The sequence below is a fragment of the Mirounga leonina genome, unplaced genomic scaffold (genome assembly GCF_011800145.1).
Source record: "Mirounga leonina isolate KUSES-001 unplaced genomic scaffold, KU_Mleo_1.0 Mir_454, whole genome shotgun sequence".
Taxonomy (NCBI): Eukaryota; Metazoa; Chordata; class Mammalia; order Carnivora; family Phocidae; genus Mirounga; species Mirounga leonina.
In genome coordinates, this window is record NW_023270763.1 from 18,124,974 (window position 1) to 18,144,465 (window position 19,492).

The 19,492-nt window shown below is 54.2% G+C and overlaps 1 protein-coding gene across 4 annotated transcripts in view; it reads right to left on the reverse strand.

Moving 5' to 3' along the window:
* The window catches only part of KATNIP (katanin interacting protein), a 184,418-nt gene that overhangs the window by 23,903 nt on the left and 141,023 nt on the right, over positions 1-19,492 (reverse strand). For all 4 annotated transcript variants that reach the window (XM_034989016.1, XM_034989018.1, XM_034989019.1 and 1 more), the window contains 3 exons: positions 9,139-10,006; positions 2,611-3,336; positions 1,608-1,813 (listed from right to left, as the gene is read on the reverse strand). In XM_034989016.1, the coding sequence (XP_034844907.1) occupies positions 1,608-1,813; positions 2,611-3,336; positions 9,139-10,006 (1,800 nt within the window). The remainder of the gene's footprint in view (positions 1-1,607; positions 1,814-2,610; positions 3,337-9,138; positions 10,007-19,492) is intronic.

The following is a 19,492-nucleotide window of genomic DNA, read 5'->3' on the forward strand; positions in this document are numbered from 1 at the left end:
TCCCTCACAGGCTAGATGAGGTCAGAGACCCTTAGAAGCATTTGTTTTTTATTTTTGTTTTTTAAAGATTTTATTTATTTATTTGACAGAGAGAGAGACAGTGAGAGAGGGAACACAAGCGGGGGAGTGGGACAGGGAGAAGCAGGCCTCCTGCCAAGCAGGGAGCCTGATGCGGGGCTCGATCCCAGGACCCTGGGATCATGACCTGAGCCAAAGGCAGACGCCTAACGACTGAACCACCCAGGTGCCCCTAAACATTTTTTTTTTTTTAGATTTTATTTATTTATTTGACAGAGAGAGGCACAGCGAGAGAGGGAACACAAGCAGGGGGAGTGGGAGAGGGAGAAGCAGGCTTCCTGCCGAGCAGGGAGCCCAATGTGGGGCTCGATCCCAGGACCCCAGGATCATGACCTGAGCTGAAGGCAGACGCTTAACGACTGAGCCACCCAGGCGCCCCCCTTAGAAGCATTTGGAAAGTGCTGGGCACATGAAAGGCTTCAAGGTCAGCTCCCGACTGGAGACCCAGGGATCAAATCCAGACCACAGACGTGCGGTGGCTCATAGAAGGTTTGAAAGCATTCCCACTTAGTTGCCAACAGTTTTTAATTGGGACATTTTCCATAAAACCCCAGATTTCTGGCTTCTCTCGAGAAAAATCAGGACAACTATCAACATGAACTAGCAACTCCTGTCTGTCCTGAGAAGCAGGGGGCTCAAGCACCCCTTCAGTCTTGCACAACACTCTGCCTGGCCCCTGCGGGCTTTTACCTTCCAGTGAACACCGTGGGATCTGCACACCACAGCCTCATGACCTTGCCAAGGCCCGCCTTCTGTCCTTTGGCTTCCAGCTGTCCCCACTCCGCTCCCCCACCTTCTGTAACCACCTCTTCCTTCTCCTTAGGGCCTCAAGACCATCCCTGGGGGCCCTGGGTCTCTGGATTCCTGGTCCTTCACTTGGACTGGCCCTTCCCCTGAGAGTCTTTCACTTCTTAAAAAACTGCTTTATCAAGTTAAAAACACAGACTTTGGAGTCATGCAATCAAGTTGTAGCCTGGTTACTCTCCTGCTGTGTGTCCTTGGGCAAGTCACTTAACCTGTCTGAGCCTTGGTTTCCTAAATGGGGATATTGATGGTCTCTACCTGCAAGGGTGGTTCACACGGTAACGTGGTGCTCCACCACTGGATTGCCCGACGTGTGCAGGAAACGATGCCTGAGATGATCATTATTTTAATTCTAAGCCTGCCTATTAAAAGCGTTTCCAGTCCTTCCCATCGAAACCAACAGTGAGTGATCAAAACGCAACCCAAAGCAAAAATTCCCTCGAGACTGCCAACCTCTAAATTACGGAGACGATGCAGAACTGATTTCTCCTAGCTTTGATTAAAATTTGAATACTTTCTTCACTTCGCTTAAAAAAAAATAAAAAAATAAAACATAATTAGAGAATGAAATATGATACAGAGGACCAAAAAATGAAGTAGAAAAATGGGAAATGTCAAAACAGTAGCACTAACAGCTTAAAGGCTATCCATCTTCATTTCTCCTGCTCCTTGTGGAGTCAGGAGGAGAAATCTCTCCAGGGGGCTCCCCTCCCCGCCAGTCCTACCTGGTCCTCAGCCCATGGGCCGGCCTGGGTGTAGGGCCTGTCCTCCCCTTCGCTGCCGGCGGTGCTCGGCCTCCTGGGCGTCTCCTCGCTCTGCAGACTGTAGGGGCTCTCCGCATCCACGTCAAATGTCTCATCCAAGCAGAATATGGCCTCCAGAATGTCATCGTCGGTCGTGAATAGGATGGTGTCTCCAAAGTGCTCTGGGGCTGGATGGGATACCACGGAGACCAGAAGAGTCAACTGGCCCCAAATCCCCATGGTTTGGAGAGCAGGAACCCAGACCCATCAACCTCTGGGCTATACAATCCCCACCCACCGACAGTTGCTGATTTGTGTTAGGAAGCCTTTTTATTAGTCACACATTTGCAAATGAAATTCACATGCCCTAAGAACCACTTAGACCTAATGAAGGGAGCTAACCTAATGAGAGTCGCTGTGATCCGTCGTGAAATGAGAGCTGCTTCTTAGGTGTGGGGGAGGCACCTTCACAGATGCTGTTGGGCCCCCACCCGGGTGCCTGCCGATCCCTTTTTGGGGGCTGGAGGCTTGCCGGGAAGGGCGTGGAAGTTACACCCCCAACCCAGGGAGCCCTGCTACTCTGCCTTTAAGGCAGGACAGATCCTGCAATTTATGCTCCAGAACTCCCTTTGGGATCAGGCTGAGACTCAGCCTCCCTCAACCCCTAGCATCTCCCTGTTCCCATCCTGTCTCCCTCCTTGCACCACAGCCTCTCCCGGGAGCACCCTTCAGTAACTCGCTCGCAGAAAAATTCCCCCTTCTCTGACTCAAGCGCTAGGGAAGCTGAGTAAGGCCGGTGCCCAGGGGAGGAGCTTAAATGAAGTCAGCCCTTGCACCCCTATGCTGCAAAAAGTGAGGAGTGAGCCAGGCCCAGGAAGAGGAGAGACCCATCTGTCATTGGCTAGCCAGGGCCTTTAGTTTTTCCTCAGAGCCTCAGCGGGTAGCAGGTAGGGGCTTCCAGAACATTCTTACAGACATACTCTACCTCCCGTCAGCGTCCCCGAGGCCTTGGCGATTTCTCCTTTAAAGATGCACTGAGCGTCTAACAGCATGGTGATGTCCTTCACGCCGCGGAAGGAATGTATCCGAGATTTATTGTAGTTCCAAATCCTGATCAGGGCGACTTGGCAAGGGCACACGAAATCTATGGAGATGGAGTGGGGCTTGCCCAGCGTGAAAGGGGCCAGCCAGACGTGCATGTCGTCCTGGGTCCTGTTCACCCCGTCGATGAGGTTGGTGACCACGCGGGGGTCTTTCCCGTAGGCTGGTAAAACATTGATGTCAGGGGGGTCCGCGTGAATGTTCGCGATCTGCACTGGCTCCCCCTCAGAACTGAATATTTCTATTCCGTTAAGGCCGACATAGTGCCTGTCCCCCCACGTCGACTTGATGTCGATGACCAAGCGCTGTCCATACGGCAAGACGGGGATCTCAAAGTCGCTCCCGTCGTGCGTCTCTGCGGAGCTGTCCTCCGGCCCTCTCCTCGGCTCCGGCCTCTCCTCCTTCCCCGGCGGCAGCTGGTCGCTGTGGCGGCTGCCCATCTGCTGTTGCAGGAACTCGTCCAGGATGTCCCCCTGCAGCTCCATGTTGGAGATGCGACCCCGCTGGGAGCGGTCAAAGGCACTGAGGGAGTCCCAGGACTCGTGCAGCATGTGATCCTGCTCACTGCACCACCGGGACCGCGGCGGCGTCTTGCCGGACCGGGTGTCTTCTGGAAGAACACAGGAGGGGTGAAGCCCCATTAGCGGCACGTGTGTGAGTGGGGACCTTTACGGATGGTCTCAACAGGGGGCTCTCGGCTAGGTGGGGTCGCCCTCAGGGGGACATTCTAGAAATCAGGGGGGTTGCTCCTGGCTCTGTCTCAATGCCTGGCCTTTGACAGGTGGGGCCAGGATGTTAATCTCTTGCCCTGCATGGGGACAGTCGGGGCCTCCCGTCACACGCCAACATTCAGGTGGGTCAAAAACTGGTCATAGCTACCCAAGTCTAGAATCTGGTTGTTTTGCAAAAAGCAAAGCAGTTTTCAATATACTTTGGCTTTCCTGAGAATGGGACCCCCATGCAAGTCAAGGGCAGACCTTCTGTTGCCTGAGAACCGGCGCGAGAACCCGTCCTGCACGTCAGAGGCTCCCACGACGGGCGGGGTGGGGGTGGGGGTAGCGCCTGAGTCAGCAACCAGAGGGGCTGCTTCGAGGCTGTCACATCACGTGACTCTGACAGTGTTTTCAAAGACTGCCTAACGGCAGGTGGAACATTCGCAAAAGAATGTTCGATGGGAAAAGAGCCAGCTACGCTCTTTTGGCTGCGGCAGACCCTGGTAGGGGCGGCGCGCACCAATGTGTTAATATGCTCCTTTCTGGGTGGTGAGGAGGAAGGACTTCCAGCTGCTTCTTGGTCACCTGATCTTCTAAGTTCCCCAGATGTATTATTTTTATAATCAGGAAAAAGTGCTATAAGGAACGCTGACGACACGGGTAAGGAATGTACTCCTACGTGTGGCTAGGCTGGCTTCGAGAACAGAAGCCTGCGTCCCCAGCACATGGACGGCGCGGGCCTGGCCCTCAGAGGGCTGGCTCTGAAGGCCGCAGTCTCCTCCTCGTAGAACAGAAAAGCCTCAGCGTGAGCCCCCAGCACTGGCCTGGCCTCACAGCCACACCTCAGCTAACTGCCACGTAAGGGTGTCATTCTGGAAAAACAGCAGCTGATGACACTGACGTTCTGTTTTTCCTCCTTTCATACCGGACTGTGCCCTGCACTCCATTTGCTGCCTGGCTCCTAGGGGGCCTGGCTCCATCAATTATCCTCTCTCTCCAGAACCCTCCATCACCCCTTCCCCGCTGGCACCTTGCCCTCTCTCCGCCTGCAGACACACATAAATCTCTCCTACCGGAAAGAAAAAGGAAGCGGGGCCTGATCTCGTGGCTTCCTCTAACCGCCACCCGATTTTCTCCCTCCCTTGGCTGCAGCCCCTGCGCCCTCCTCACTCCCACCCTCCCGCAACCCCTGCAACCTGGGGCCTCTTTGCGGACTTACTGGTTTGGCCCACCCAAGCCCCACCTGCCCTTCTCCTGATCTTCCTTTGGGGATCCCCCACCGTCAGACCATCCAGATTAGGCAAATGCTGACAGCGTCCTTCCAGGCTGGGAAGGGAATTACGGAGAGGGGCTCTCTTTAGACTGGTGCCCCTGGGTGGCAGGATGCCGGACGTGGGTGTGCAGTGCTGGTGGCCAGTTTGCTACCCTGGGGGAGGGGGGGAGCCTGCCTGATAATGAAGCCAACACAGATAATGTGGGTCAAGAGACGGAGAGAGAGTCATTTGAGCCCCTGGATGCAGCCATGCCTGAAGTCAAACCCCTGGTGGTGTTCCATCCCTTGCCTTTGTAAGAGTCCTGTAATTCTCACAACCCTCCACTGAGCTGCAAGTACACGATGACTCCGAGTACTCAATCTTTTCTCAGTCCTCATGCTTGACATCCCAGGCGAAGCTCTTCCACTAGACAGTCCCTCCTCTGCCGGCTCAGGAGCGTTTGCCCTTCTGGGCTCTCCCCTGCGGCTGCTGCCCACCTCCCCATGCCGGGGCCCTACCCCATCCGGTCCTCTCAATACTGCCCTCCCTCTCTGACCTCACCCCACCAGCTCCTGGTTGCCATTTTCTAGGTCAAGTTCTGGCTTCTCTCCGCTCGCCACCACCTTCCAGTTCCAAGGACCCCTCCGGAGGTCCAGACATATCCAGTGTGTGCCTGAAAGGGAATTTGTCACCAACTCCTCCAGTCGGCATACCGTCTCCAGCTGGGGGTGAAGAACACCTAACTCCTCGCCATGACCCCCCAGGGCCTCGGTGGGGCCCCTCCCGCTTCTCTAATCTCACCTCACACCTTCTCCCTAATGATCAGCTCCACTGTGTGGGCCTTTTGTTCCATGGACACAAGTCTTCTTCCTGCTTAGGCTTGCTGTGCCCTCTGCCAGTTATGCTCTTCTCCCGGATCTCCGCGTGAGGGCCCTTCTTGGCCCCCTCCTCCTTGGGGAGGACTTCTTTGCTCTGTTCCCTGCTGCGTCTCAGGGCCTGGCATAGAACGTGGTGCACAGAAGTGCTCAGTCCACGTTTGCTGGCCCAGGGATGGCTGGCTGGCATCACCATTATGCAACGCCTGGGAGCCGAGGGACTCCCCCCTCCATCTGTCAGCTCTGGTGCACCTGTCCTCTCCCCTCCCCTCCTTCTTCATTTGCCATTAAAAAAGACCCCAGGAGTTCCTTCCTTTCCTCCAGGCGTGAGGCTTAACATCTGGCAGAAGGAACTTCCCATATGGATTGTCATGACATCAGTTTATTGGGATTTGATTTCCACTGACTGAAATGAACGGCCTGGGTTGGGCTGTAAGGGAGCTGAGGAGAGGGAACAGACATCATGTGTCAGGGACTCAGCCTGTGTGTCTCGGCCTGGGTGGGCAAGAAAGGCAGGACTCTGCTCTCCTTCTGCTCCTGCTTTCTGATTTTTCCTCCCCAAGATGTACAGTCAGGGTTTTGAAAGCAGAGAGGTGCAGGCTTTCTCCTGGACCTCTTGGATGTGACAGCAGGCTGGGGGCCCCCGTTTCCCTCTGTCTGTGGGAGAACACACCATTCATGGGGGTGGGGCACTAGGATGAGATGACGGGATTGCAGACTTAAAACTATCCCTTGGTGGAGGTAAACAGGAACTATGAAGTTCGAAACTCAAGCTTGTAAAAATCAACGGCACCACCGTGAGGTATATACTAGTTCTTCCTAAAACAGGAAACGAGACTGATCATAGGGAGACACAACAGAGCCATGTGTGTTCAAGGTGAACAGCCCTCCAGCCTCGGCTGATTGGACAAAGGGCGGACACCTGACCCACGTCAGCCAATCAGCGTCTCCCCTGAGACTTTGGGAGCGAGAGCCGGGCAACTGTCACTCTTGGTAGGTGGGGCACCTCCTGCCCTGTGCACAGAGCACGGAAAGCTGATCTCATGAGGAAGAGTGAGGGAAGGTGGCAGAGGCAGGGCCCAGCAGCCCTGGGGAGTCAGGAGGGAGAAGTCTCCTGGGCGCCCACTGGCTTTCTGCTTCCTCCTTCCAATTTCAGGTGACAGGCAGCCACACTTCCTGCCTCTGGAGGTCCTGTGCTCAAACTGGGCAGGTGCAATTTTATTCACCTCTAGCCAATGGACCCCTGATGCAGACGCTTCTAAAATGCAAATGACATTACAGTGAGATGCTTTGTTGGACAAAAGGATTTCCAGGCTCTATCCTTTGGGGACAACACGACTCTAGCCCCAGGGAAGAACTCAGGCAGTCACTCATTCTAGAAGCATATTGGAGGGCTTGGCCCTCACCTTTCCTGAAGGGCATGGCTGTGGGATTTGGCTCTATGTAATGGGTAATTTAAAATTTCTAAGCAACTTCCCTTTTTAGCATGACTGGCTTAACAAGCATTAAATCTCCAGGGCTCGGTTCTCAATGTGTCATTAAGCCAAGCAGTGAAATGCCTGGAAAGAAATGAAAATGAGACCAAATCTTCTGAATGTGGACAAGTTAGAATAACACCCATCACCTCGGAGTTCCCAGAGGTTCTGTGGGTCTGTTTACCAGGAAGACTCATGATCGCCTGGCTCTCCCTGGTCGGGTGGCTGCAGAAATGGGGTGCCATAGGGTAACTAGTTCGATGCATGGATACTGGAGCAGGATGGCCTGGGTTCAGATCCTGCTCTAACCCCTTCTGGCCATGCAACCCGAGAAAAGTTACTTAAACCTCACATTTTCTTTATCTGTCAAAGGGGGCTGGCATGAGGATGAAATCATTTGAGTAACATGCCTGGATGAGAGAGAGCCTAGCTTAATGCAAACGTGCCATGCATCCAGCCACCGAAGTTCCTTCTTTACACCACCCCTCCCACATTGCAGAGGACCCACCACGTGTCGGGCATCTGGGTCCTGGGGACCCCGATACAGATAAGACACAGTCTCTGCCCTCAAAGCGCTTCTCGGTTCTTCTGCTCTGCTCTCCTCCCTGACACCCAGTCTCAGGGTTAAGTCCGAGTGGGGGTGGGCAGCAGAAGTGTGTAAGCCTGGGGAGCCCGGGGGGAAACTCTGCCTGGAAGAAGAGAGCCTGTCGTTTATGCGGAAAGGCACCCCGTGTCTGAGGGACGTGCCCCGGTGCCCTACGTGACCTCGGGGTTCTGAAAGAAGCCACCAACTCTCTGCACGTCTAAGCGTAGAGTCGGGCTGAGTGCAGACCTTTGGGGTCTGTCTTCTGGAGAGTAACAGAATAGACGCTGACCCGATTCACTAGGGAATATACCCTGGCTTCCCATACAGATACGCCAGGAGGCAGAATCACACAGTGGGGGGGTAGGGATGATGATGGACCGTGGCACCTAACACCTGCAGCTAGCACTGTGCCAAACGCTGCACACACATGACCTCATTTTATCCTCCCATGAGATGGTATGCTTGGTGTCCCTCCACAGGCCAGTGGTTTCGGTGGGGTGGAGTTCCATTCAGAGGCCCTAGGATCTGGTGCTTGCGGGGCACTTCCCATACGCCAGGCTCTAGTTATATGTGCCGCCATCCTCTTATTCCTTCCTCACAGCACTGAGGATGGGGGGGAGGCGGTTTGTTCCCATTTTACCGCTGAGGACGCTGAGGCTCAGAAAGGGGATGTGCCCAGCTCCGTAAGTCCCAGCCTAGAAGCAACAGAGGCTGGGATCAAATGGTCTGACGCCTAGCTGCTGGGCTACGCACCTTCCCAGGAGCCAAACTGGAGTGCAAATATCTAGAAACCCAGCCTTTCAGATTGCTCAGATATAATCGACTGCAAAGTTCACACACCAGGTGAGTCCTCCCAGCAGATTCTTTTTTTTTTTTGACCTACATAGTAGTTTTAGAAATACTCTCAATCCATTGCCAATAATGAATAATATTCTACACTCCTGATTTCTCTCCATAAAAGGAGAAGGGAGGCCTGGCACATCGGCCTTGCATTGCTAACTGCCAGGAAGCATTCTGAGTGCGGGAGCAGCTGCCTGTTTTAGATGGGCTGGCTCTCGTCAGCGCCACACTCCTCACCACTCTCTGTAGTACTTCCCACGCCCAGGCAAGTGCCAAGTGCTATTTCTCATCGCACTTATGTTATTTTTCTGATGGTACAGTTAAGAATAAAGTGAAGTCATTAGACACCAACGTCTCCATCAGAGGTGGAATAGCAAAGCCTAGATTGGAAAAGCCACGTGGCAAGAAAAATGGGCAAAGGGGACATAACTCAGTGGCAACAACAAATATATCGAGGACTTTAATGTGCAAGGAATGTCTTGCCCATTCTACTCATCGCTGTCACCTCCGTGGCCCCCTGAGACAGTGAATTTGTGACCACTGTTTGAGAAGAAACCCCATGCTTTGCAGATGAGGAAACAGAGGTCCATGGAGCCAAATGGTATCATGCCAATCAGTGGCCCGGGCTCGGGGACGGTGGCACCCGGGTCAGCCTGCTTCTCGAGCTTACCTCTGCTGGTTGGCGGGCCATCGCTGTGACTGCTGATGAGGGTGTCCTTCCTCGGGCCCCTCCTCCCACTAGCAGGGTGTTCCCTGTTGGAGGGCTGGTTAAAGATGTCAAAGTCATCACAGACTTTGGGGGTCACCTTCTGGGCTCTCTCTCCAGTGATGACATTCCAGCTGCGCGGCCTCCCTGGCTCACGCCTCGGGCCTTTATCCCCAACTTCGACCTCTCTAGAAGCCTCCCCCATGGTGTCCGTGATGGCGTCTGATACAAGTCTGCCTACCCAGTCCAGCGGCTTCTCAGGACTCAGCCAGAGCGGTTTGGGCTTCCTGCCTCCCTGCTTCCCACCCTTCCCTATGGCAGAAGGTTGCAACCACGATGGGGTTTTCGCTGGCGGCTCGGAGACTTTTCTGCTCGTGAGGTTTTCCAGCTGTTGGGCCAGGGAGAGCTCTGGGTCAAGGGGAGGGCGTTCCACAGGCGGGCAGAGCGGGGGGGCCCCCAGCATGCCCCCCATCGAGGCTAGGGCTGCTGGGCAGCTTGCATCTTCATTCAACTTGGACAAGCTGTCCTTCGTGCAGTCGGGAGGATTCATCTTTCCGCCAAGTAACGTTCCTTGGGAAGAAAGCTTCACGTCGGCTACGGCTGCAGCTGGCGGCGCGAGTTCCCCATCTGTGCCAGCCATCTTGTGGGCCTCTCTGCTTTCCCCCGAGGGGACACCCAGGGCCCTTCCCCTGCTCTCGTCCTGCTCCTGTTCCACGCTAGCCGGGATGCTCTGGTCAGCCGGGGCCTCTCCACCTCCTTTGTCTAACGTGCCATCGAAAATGAGACTTTCATCGACGTAAAGCTTCACGTTCTTGGCACCGATGTCAAGATCCTAAAAACACAAGATGGAACAAAATGAAGCTGTGTGGCATCAGGCTGATGCATCGAAGTTTGGAAGCAGGAGATAGAAAAGAAACATGTGGGATGCTAGAAACGTGAGCTTTAAAAAACAACAACAAAAAAACCCCATAGGACCCGGGATGTTAAATAAGGCTGGTGTCATTTCTGTGTGAACCCTTCCATACTCTCTAAATCAAAGGACGTTCACAGAGAGACAGCCTGACTGCTGCCTTCGCACCGTTACTCCCCGCTGGGACACTGGTAACAGCCTGCTAATTGGTCTGCCTGCTTCCTGTCTCTTGCCACCTTCAACCTCAACTTCACACTGCCAGAGTTCACTCCCTACAAGAGCAGAGCTGGCCCAGTCACTCCCCTTTGTGAAATGCTTCTTGTTCTCCACTGCCGGTTCTTAAATACACGGTTCCTGGGACGTCTGCGTCAGGAAAGCCTGATGTGCACGTGAAATGCAGAGCCCCTGATTCCATGGGTGTCCTATTTTGGGTGCCCTGAAAGCAGAGCCTGAGGCAAGGGTTGAGTACACGTTGCTTACTTGGAAGCTGTTCCCAAGAGGGAGAAGGGAGAGTAAGATAGGGCAGGAGAAAGCCCCCCAGCAGTTTTGAGCCCCTGCTGTAGGCAAATGGGGCTCCATCGTGCTGGGGCCTTGCAGGGACCCACAGAATGCACCTCAGAAGTGTCCCTCCCAACGCGGGAGGCTGGGGTGTTTATCCACTGACCCGCTTCTCCACTGTTGAACGTTGCCCCTGGGGACACAAGTTGAGGGCCCTGGTGGCTTTCAAAAGGCAGGGAGACCTGGGAGTCCTTGAGGTGTTGCCCTGTGAGCATGCCCGGGGGCTGTCCCGCCTCAGCTGCGATCAGAGGGGGGCCAAGGGGACGTGGTGTGGTGCTGTACTTATAACAGGTTCTCCGGATGGTTCTTTGGCACATGGAAGGTAGAGAACCTCAGGCTGATGGGATGAATTCCGAAGTCCTCGGCATGACATTCATACGGTAACCTTCACAACAGGATCCCTGGCTTAGCCTTCCTGTCCTCTCCTCCCCACAACACTTGTGCCCCTACACAGACATTGGATGTTTCCTTGCTCATGCTTAAAATATCATCACACCTCCTCCTGCCACTGCCCTGTTTATCCATTCTCCTTTAGAGCAAAACTCTTTCTTTGAAAACAGCTTTATAAACGAGAAATAGAATCCGTACGTCATACAGTGAACTGTGCGTATTTAAAGTGTTACAACTTGGTAAGTTTTAACACGTGTATACATTATGGTGTATCATCTCCACAATCAAGCTAATGAGCACATCTGTCGCCCCCAGAGTTCCCTGGTACCCCTTGGTAATCCCACCCTCCCTCCTTCTCCCGCCCCCAGGCAACAGCCCGTCCGCTTTCAGTCACTACAGATTACTCTGCATTTTCTAGAATTTTTATATAAAAGGAATCCTGCATGTACTACGTACTCTTTTTGGCCTGACTTCTTTCACTCAGCAGAAGTGAGGTTCGCCGTGTTGTGTGATTAAGGGTTTTATTCCTTTTCATTGCTGAGGAGTGGTCCGTTGCGGGGCGCCCCCACATTTGTCTGTTCAACTCTGAGAGTCCCTGTCACAGCTGCTCCTCCCACCTTGTCTTTCAGCCTCGCCCCCGTCGGGCCTTCGCCCCCACCTCTACGTGGATCCCTCCTCAGCAAGGGCACCAATCTCTGGGATGCAGAAGCTTCCTTGTTAGTCTGGGACAATTTGGATTTACTCCTATTGTCCTGCTGTCATCACTCATAAAACCCACTTTCCATCCTCTCAAGTGTCCTGGTTTGGACAATAAATTGTAGGGTCCAGCAGGTCGCCAGATCCGCTGGGAGAGGCACAAGTCCTCAGCTGGGGCTTGGTAGCGTTTGTGCAGCGGGTTACCCCCCTTCTGTAGACTTCCTTCTGGGCTTCCGGGCCCTGCGCTTGCCTGGTTTCCTTCCTGCATCCGGCTCTCACAGCTGCAGCGCCTGGGTCCTTGCCGTTCCTCTGCTTAGGCTGCCCCAGGGCTCAATCCCAGGCCTCCGGATCTCCCTGCGCCCTCCACTAGGTGGGCTCAGCCAGGCCCAAGGCCCAAAATACCATCTTCCTGTTGATGACTCCTGATTATTTTAATCTCCAACCCTGAACTCTCCAGCAAGCCAAGTGATGGTGAGACCTCTCTTCTGCGATATCAAACAGGTATCTCAACCTTAACATGCCCCAGACAGGATTCTTTTTTTTCCCTTTAAGATTTATTTACTTAGGGGATGCCTGGTGGCTCAGTCGGTTAAGTGTCTGCCTTTGGCTCAGGTCATGATCTCGGGGTCCTGGGATTTAGCCCCACATCGGGCTCCCTGCTCAGTGAGGAATCTGCTTCTCCCTCTGCCCCTCCCCCTGCTTGTGCTCTTTCTCTCTCAAATAAATAAAATAAAATCTTTGTTTTTTTTAAATTTATTTGACAGAGAGAGCACAAGTAGGCAGAGTGGCAGGCAGAGGGAGAGGGAGAAGCAGACTTCCCCGCTGAGCAGGGAGCCCGATGCGGGACTCGATCCCAGGACCCTGGGATCATGACCCGAGCCGAAGGCAGACACTCAACCAACTGAGCCACCCAGGCACCCTAAAATAAAATCTTAAAAAAAGGATTTATTTAATTTATTTTAGAGAGAGACAGAGAGAGAGAGAGAGAGCATGGGAGCAGGCAAGGGGCAGAAGGAAAAGGAGAGAGAGAATCTCAAGCAGACTTCCCACTGAGCGTGGAGCCAAACGCGGGACTCGATCCCAGGACCCTGAGATCATGACCTGAGCTGAAATTGAGTCGGACTCCTAGTAGACTGCACCACCCAGGCGCCCCATCCTAAATAGAACTCTTGATCCACTTTTCTCAAACCTGGTCTTTGCCCATCTTAAAAATGGTCCCACCATTCAACTGGGTGCCCCAACCTAGGAGTCCTCCTTGATTCCTCTTGTTCTCTCACTTAAGAATCCTGTCTGTCAGAAGTCTGTAGGGGCTACACCCAAAACCCCTCCCGAATCTCTGACCCCTTGTCCCTGAATGCGCTGCTGCCCATCAGCCTGGGGGGCCCCATCTCTCCCTGAGACAATGACCAGAGCCTCCTAATTGGCCTCCGCTTCCTCTCTGCACTGTCAGTTGCTCCCACCCCACACGAACACACTTTCTTGTCTACACGGCAGCCCAGTCTTTTTTTTTTTTTTAAACAACATTATTAGCTCATGGCAGCCCCCTCCTTAAAACTGCCCAGCAATTTCTCACGACACTGAGAATAAATTCCAGCTCCCTTCAGTGGCCAATGAGGCCCATGTGATCCAGCCCCTGCTGACCTCTCTGACCCCGGCTCCTATCACATTCCCCCTCTTGCCCCCCTCCCCACACACCGGTCTGGTTGCCGCTCCATGGTCCTGCAAAGCTCATGGCCACCCTGGGACCTGGGCTGGACTGTTCTGCTCCAGGCACCTGCAAGGTTGGCTCCTCCTTGTCTTCCGAGACATCTTCCTGACCCTCTCTCGAGCCCCTGACTCATCCGGTCCCCTCTCTCTCTCACTGCCCTGTTCGATTTCCTTCCCGTCTCTGGAATAATCTTGTTGATCAGCTTTTAACTTAGATCCTGTCTCCCCCACTCAAACTTCAGCCCTCAGACAGTGGAGGCCCTACCAATCTTGTCCAAGGGCCCAGCAGGTGCCTGGCTCATGATTGGCATTCAACCCTTACTCTGGAACTACACGAGCATGAACACAGGTGTTTTTCTCCAGAACGGCACTGCTCTCTGACAGTGTCCTGAGAACAAATCTCATGGGGAAAATGGCAGCCTATTGTTTCATCCCCAGAACAGTGTCTACCTCGCTTTGGCTGCTGATTTGGGTTTGAGATATGGACTCTGAGACCCCAGAGGTGTCCACCTCTCCGTAATCCCCCCCTTAGCCTTCCTGCCGCTGGGTGAATAAGCTCTAACTAAACTTCTAGTTCGCCGAGTTCCAGCCACAGAGGTTTCCGTCGCAATTTCGAATGAGAAGCATCAAGCCTGTGTTACACCACGGGAACCCGGCTTCAATCATCCAATTGCAAGATGGCAGGCTACTATTTGCCGACTGTCAGAAAAGTCGATTCTCAGAGCTCTCTTTTACATGTTTATATGGATGTGTTCTCTGTTTAGCGGAGGCACAGAGCGGGCGCGTGCTGTGAATTAATCAGGAAATAGCTATTCGAGAAGGACAGCGCGGGCAGCATCAATGACTCGTTCTGCACAATTTCCACCACGGAAACATCTGGCGAGACAGAAACACTCATTTCAAGAGGTGCTGGGGGTGCTGGGGAGGGCTTCCGGTCCAGCGCAGTCACGAGGTGGGCACCCTGGCTCTCCTAATGAGATGTCTGGCTCCCGATGTGTTTTTGTCTGCATTCCACGGACAGCCTGGGGCACTGCCTGACCTCTAGCCGTCTGCCGCCCGGCTCCCTCCAAGAAGTCTGGCGGTGAAGGGACAGAAGGAGGGACGCAGGGGGCCAGGCAGGTGGGAGACAGATGTGCAAGGGTGGAACCTCAGGGTGTGGTGGGGGGCGTGGGGAGCCGAGAGGCTCGGGTCCTGCCTGATGGTGCTTAAATCTGAAAAGTTTACAACACTCTGAAGGCCAAACAGGCCATATCTGTAGGCAGATTTGGCCCAAGGATCACCGGAGGGGGGTCCCTGGTTGGGAAACAAATAGTAGTCACTTCACCGGGAATTCCAAGTATGAAAAAAAAAAAAGGCCGCATCATGTCACCCAGCCTTGGAGCAACTCCACAAGGGCCCATCTTGCAGATGAAAACACTGAGGCTCAGCCTTCCCCGAGGCTGTGCAGCTGGTGTGCAGGGAGCCACTCTGACTGGCATCTCCCTTTGGGTCAAGCTAGACCCCGAGAAGGTCTGGCCATGGGCAGAATCACCTGCCCTGGGCGGACCTCTGACCCCATTTCTAGTTTTCACTAAGTCCCCGTGGACCGACTTTCTCCTTTCCCCATCCTGGCTCCCTCCTCAGCCCTGGAGGCGATTGCTGTGGGCCCTGGGTGGGGAGTGCGAACACGTGTCCTTCCAGACTCCTCCCCCGTATTTACAGATGTAGGGATGTCCCCATCACCACACCTCAGAGGCGAGGTTAGAAACCACGTGAGATGCACATGTGCAGTGTGGAGGAAGCCAGCTCAAGGATTTTGCAGGTCTAGATTCCTTGGTGTCCCTTCAGTAAACCTCTGCATGTGGTGTGTCTTTGGGTGTGGATACAGGGAGACGATTCTCTCACTTCTAAGGAACCAGCCTGCTTCCTCCTTTCCAATAAGCAGGTCTTTAGTCCTGCCTGTTTCCCCCTCTGGCCTGGCTTCCAAGGAGTCCAGGGTGAAACTCCTCCTACCCTCTTAACCTTCAGAGACACTCTTCTGTCATGGGTTTTCAAAAGGACCCTTTGGAACCCTTTGGTTGGTTTGGGGTGAATGGGAGCATCTTTCCTTGTTCACACCCCGACTTTATTGTCCTTCTTTACAGTTGACAAGAACCCACCATACTGAGACCGTCATGCATTTTTAATACGACAATGTTAATATTATTTCAATCTACGTAATTGAATCGACTTTGCAAGGCCACTTTCCTCCTTGGCCCTGGGGCCGCATGACATCTCTTCCAACGAGCAAACACACCACTCAGCAGAGATGGATGGTGGTGCAGTTCCGTTATGACAACAAGCCAAGCAGAGGTGTGGGCATTTGCATTCACCAAGCGCTCTCCCCAGAGACAAACACCTGCCTTAAGCACAGCAACAACCCCCAGAGAACAGCATCTGGAGGAGGCACTGGCTAGGCCTAAATGCTGAGTGCCGGGCAGAGTCCCTGAAAGCAGACCCTTCCTGGGGTACCCAACTGGAGTTGGCCTAGCTGTGCAATGGTGGACCCCATTCATGCACAGCCCGTGGGGGCCATATTGAAGCATCCCACACTCTATAGGTTCTGTCATGACCCAGGGGCTTTGGGCTGACTGGGAGGGGGCTCCCCCTGATGGTAGGTTTATTGGGGATGGGGGCGCTTTGGGGATTGAGCTGCTGCTGCCTAAGGAGCCACCATGCAGGCTTCAGGACCTGGCTCAGGGGCTGACTCCTCCAGGAATCCCCTGGCCCTCTCTGTCGCCCCTTCCTCCCCTCCTCTGGTGGAATCGAGGGTCCTCCTCTGGGCTCTCGGAGCTGGGCTTACCAGCTGGTGCCTGTCCCCGCCTGGATGTAAGATCTTCAAGGACAGGGAACAGTCCTGTCCTAATTCCTATCTGTCCTGAGGCCTAGCTCTGGGAACTGAACGTGCTCCTTCTTGGAGCACCTGAACTTGAATGTTTTATGGGGAGGAGACCTTAATGGCCTTTTACACATCCCTGGGGAAGAAGAGCAATGAAAACCATTTTTGTGATGTAGAAAGTCGGAAGAAGACGGTGAGACGCTGTGACATTTGACAAGCACCTACTCCCTGCTGGGCTCTGGGCCAAGCACTCTGGCCCTCCCAACATCACAGACGCAGGACCACAGCCGCAGGTGGCATGTGACAGACCGGGTCACTAACTGGCGGCCCTACAGCTAAATCTGGGCTGGGCTGACTCCCAGAGCAGTTAACATTTCCAAAACTAGTTGACAATTTCTTTTTTTTTTCTTTTTTTTTTTTTTTAAAGATTTTATTTATTTATTCATGAGAGAGAGAGAGAGGCAGAGGCAGAGGGAGAAGCAGGCTCCCCGCAGAGCAGGGAGCCCAATGCGGGACTCGATCCCAGGACCCTGGGATCATGACCTGAGCTGAAGGCAGACGCTTAACCGACTGAGCCACCCAGGCGTCCCTAGTTGACAATTTCTAAAAACCGGGAGCTTTCTGGCCTCTCTGGAACATTCAGGCCATCTGGCACCATGGGGCCAGTGCGAAGGGGCAGTGACCGCCGCCTCGACAGGGCATGGCCCTCCAGTGACCACAGTCTCTACTGAAAGGCAGGACTGTGTGATGGGCCCCAGACGGCCTGGCAGTCATGTGACCACCGGCCAGCTGCTTTGCTGTCCAGTGCCTCAGTTTCTCCCTCTGTAGAGTGGAGCTGATCATGCCGTACCCATCTCATAGGGCTGCTGGGGGGAATCAATGAGCTGAGACATGCAAAGCCCTTTGAATACTGCCTGGCACATGGCACGTGAGTGAGAAATGTAAGCTGTGCACCCCGCCCACTGCCTGGGTGTATGTACCTGCCAAGCCTGGCAGCTCGGGGCTAGCGTGGCCCAGAGACTCCCTGCTCCCCTAAGGCCTGGTGCAGCAATCCCCCTGCTCTGGGCAGAGGAGGAATCCCATGCCCCGTAGCATGGGGCCTAGAATCACTCTTGCTGTCCTTAGGCCAGGACTCCCCTAGATCTGGGCTGAGGCCCCAGAATGCACTTCTTACAATTCTGTTCAATCGAATACATAACACACGGTGGGGCCTTTCGGGGTCCTGGTCTATCTGGGATGCGAAAGAAGAAAGCAAGTTTCAACTTAAGGAGGGCATGACAGTCTGCATATTAAGGGGTCACAAACTCAGATGCTTGTAGGGCCACAGTGGTGGGGAGGGGGTGTGTGGGGCCTGAGGTGAGCAGGAGAACACATGCCCCCCAGTCCAGAGGGTGCCTGGGGCCACTCAGCTCCGGCTGATGGACGCCACACACAGAATGTTGCCAGTTCATCAAAAGCCAAGTTTCAAATGTTGTCAAGTGATTCCCAAGCTGGACAACACTGTGAGGGCCAAGTGGGGTACACCCGCGGGATGGCTTTGACCAGGGGGTACCCCGTTTGAGGTATCGGAGGCTCAGGAAACTGAGGAACACCTAGGGAAGTATGGGACTTGGTGCCTGGAAAGGCATGGCTGGAGACCACCCGAAGGGGCCTGGGGCAGGCTAGGGCTGTGCAGGAGGCTCGTGTGCGAAGAGAGAAGGACCTCAATGTCCCCGAAGGCCGGGTTTGTAATAAGCCGGGCTAGGCATTCTGAGTTCTGGGAACAGCAGGAGCAAAGGCATAGCGAAGAGAACAGTTTTATGGGGAGCAGGGGGAGATAAAAGTTGCACGGGGGGGCACCTGGGTGGCTCAGTCGGTTAAGCGGCTGCCTTCAGCTTGGATCCTGATGCCAGGGTCCTGGGATAGAGTCCCACAATGGGCTCCCTGTTCAGGAGAGAGCCTGCTTCTCTCTCTCCCTCTGCCTGCCTCTCTGCCTACTTGTGCTCTCTCGATCTCTCTGTCAAATAAATAAATAAAATCTTTAATAAAAAAAACCTTACACAGGGATGGAAGAGCTAGGGGGGCAGTTTGGGGGTCTGGGAGTGGCCCCCCCACATGCATGCACATACACGCGGGCTCTAGGCGAGCATCACACATGGGAGAGGTGATGTGGTGTAACAATGTGTCACTGTGTCAGGGAGACCAGTGGGAGTGGTGGGGACTGCGGTGCCATGACTTAGCTCCCCTGAAGTTCCCAGCTGTGGATGTGGCCTGGTGTCGCCAGATCTTCATTTCTCAGTAAAAGTAAAAAATTCATGGGGCACCTGGGTGGCTCAGTCAGTTAAGCAACTGCCTTCGGCTCAGGTCATGATCTCAGGGTCCTGGGATCGAGCCCCGCATTGGGCTCCCTGCTCAGCGGGAAGCCTGCTTCTCCCTCTCCCACTCCCCCTGCTTGTGTTCTCTCTCTCGCTGTCTCTCTCTCTGTCAAACAAATAAATAAAATCTTTAAAAAAAAAAAAAGTAAAAAATTCATATTTTCACATAAAACCTCCCAATTTTTAAAAGCTGGCAATTCAAAGAATCTTGCAAACGCCATGTGAGCCGGCTGAAATGTGTCTATGAGCCACCTTTGGTTGGCAGGGGCACAGCCCCTGTCATGGCCTTCTTGCCAGATGTACCAGGATGATGTACCAGGACTGTGCCACTCCCCAGAGGCCCTCTGTAGCTGCCAGGCCCCTGGCTCGTCCCCTGGCTTGTCTCTCATCACTGCACTAGCCCCATTGAATTGTGGTTTGCTTTTGATCCCCCTGAAACCCCCTGACTGGGTGCAAACTGGCAGGGGCAGACAGTGTGTCTGATTTTTGGCCCCAGCACAACAGCTGAGTGTGGATCGATAAGCCTCTGCTGATGAGACAGGGGGGCTGAGCAGATGAGTGAGGGGAGCGGGGAGAATGGGATGCGTTCCACTTGGGGGTCGGTGGGCAGGAGGCGGCGGGGCTGGGTAGTGGGGAAGGAGCAGCTGGGTCTGGAAGGAGACAGGTTTTGGCAAGGGAAATAGCAGGACTTCGGGATGACTGGCAGTGAGGGGCGGGGGAAGAGAGGAGGACGCAGAGGTGGGAGTGAGACGCTGCTGCAGGCAGCAAAAGGGAACGGAGGACCAGATCAGCTGGGGCAGACCTGCCTGGGCTTGGGTGGGCAGGGTTGGAGTGTCAGTGCCTTGC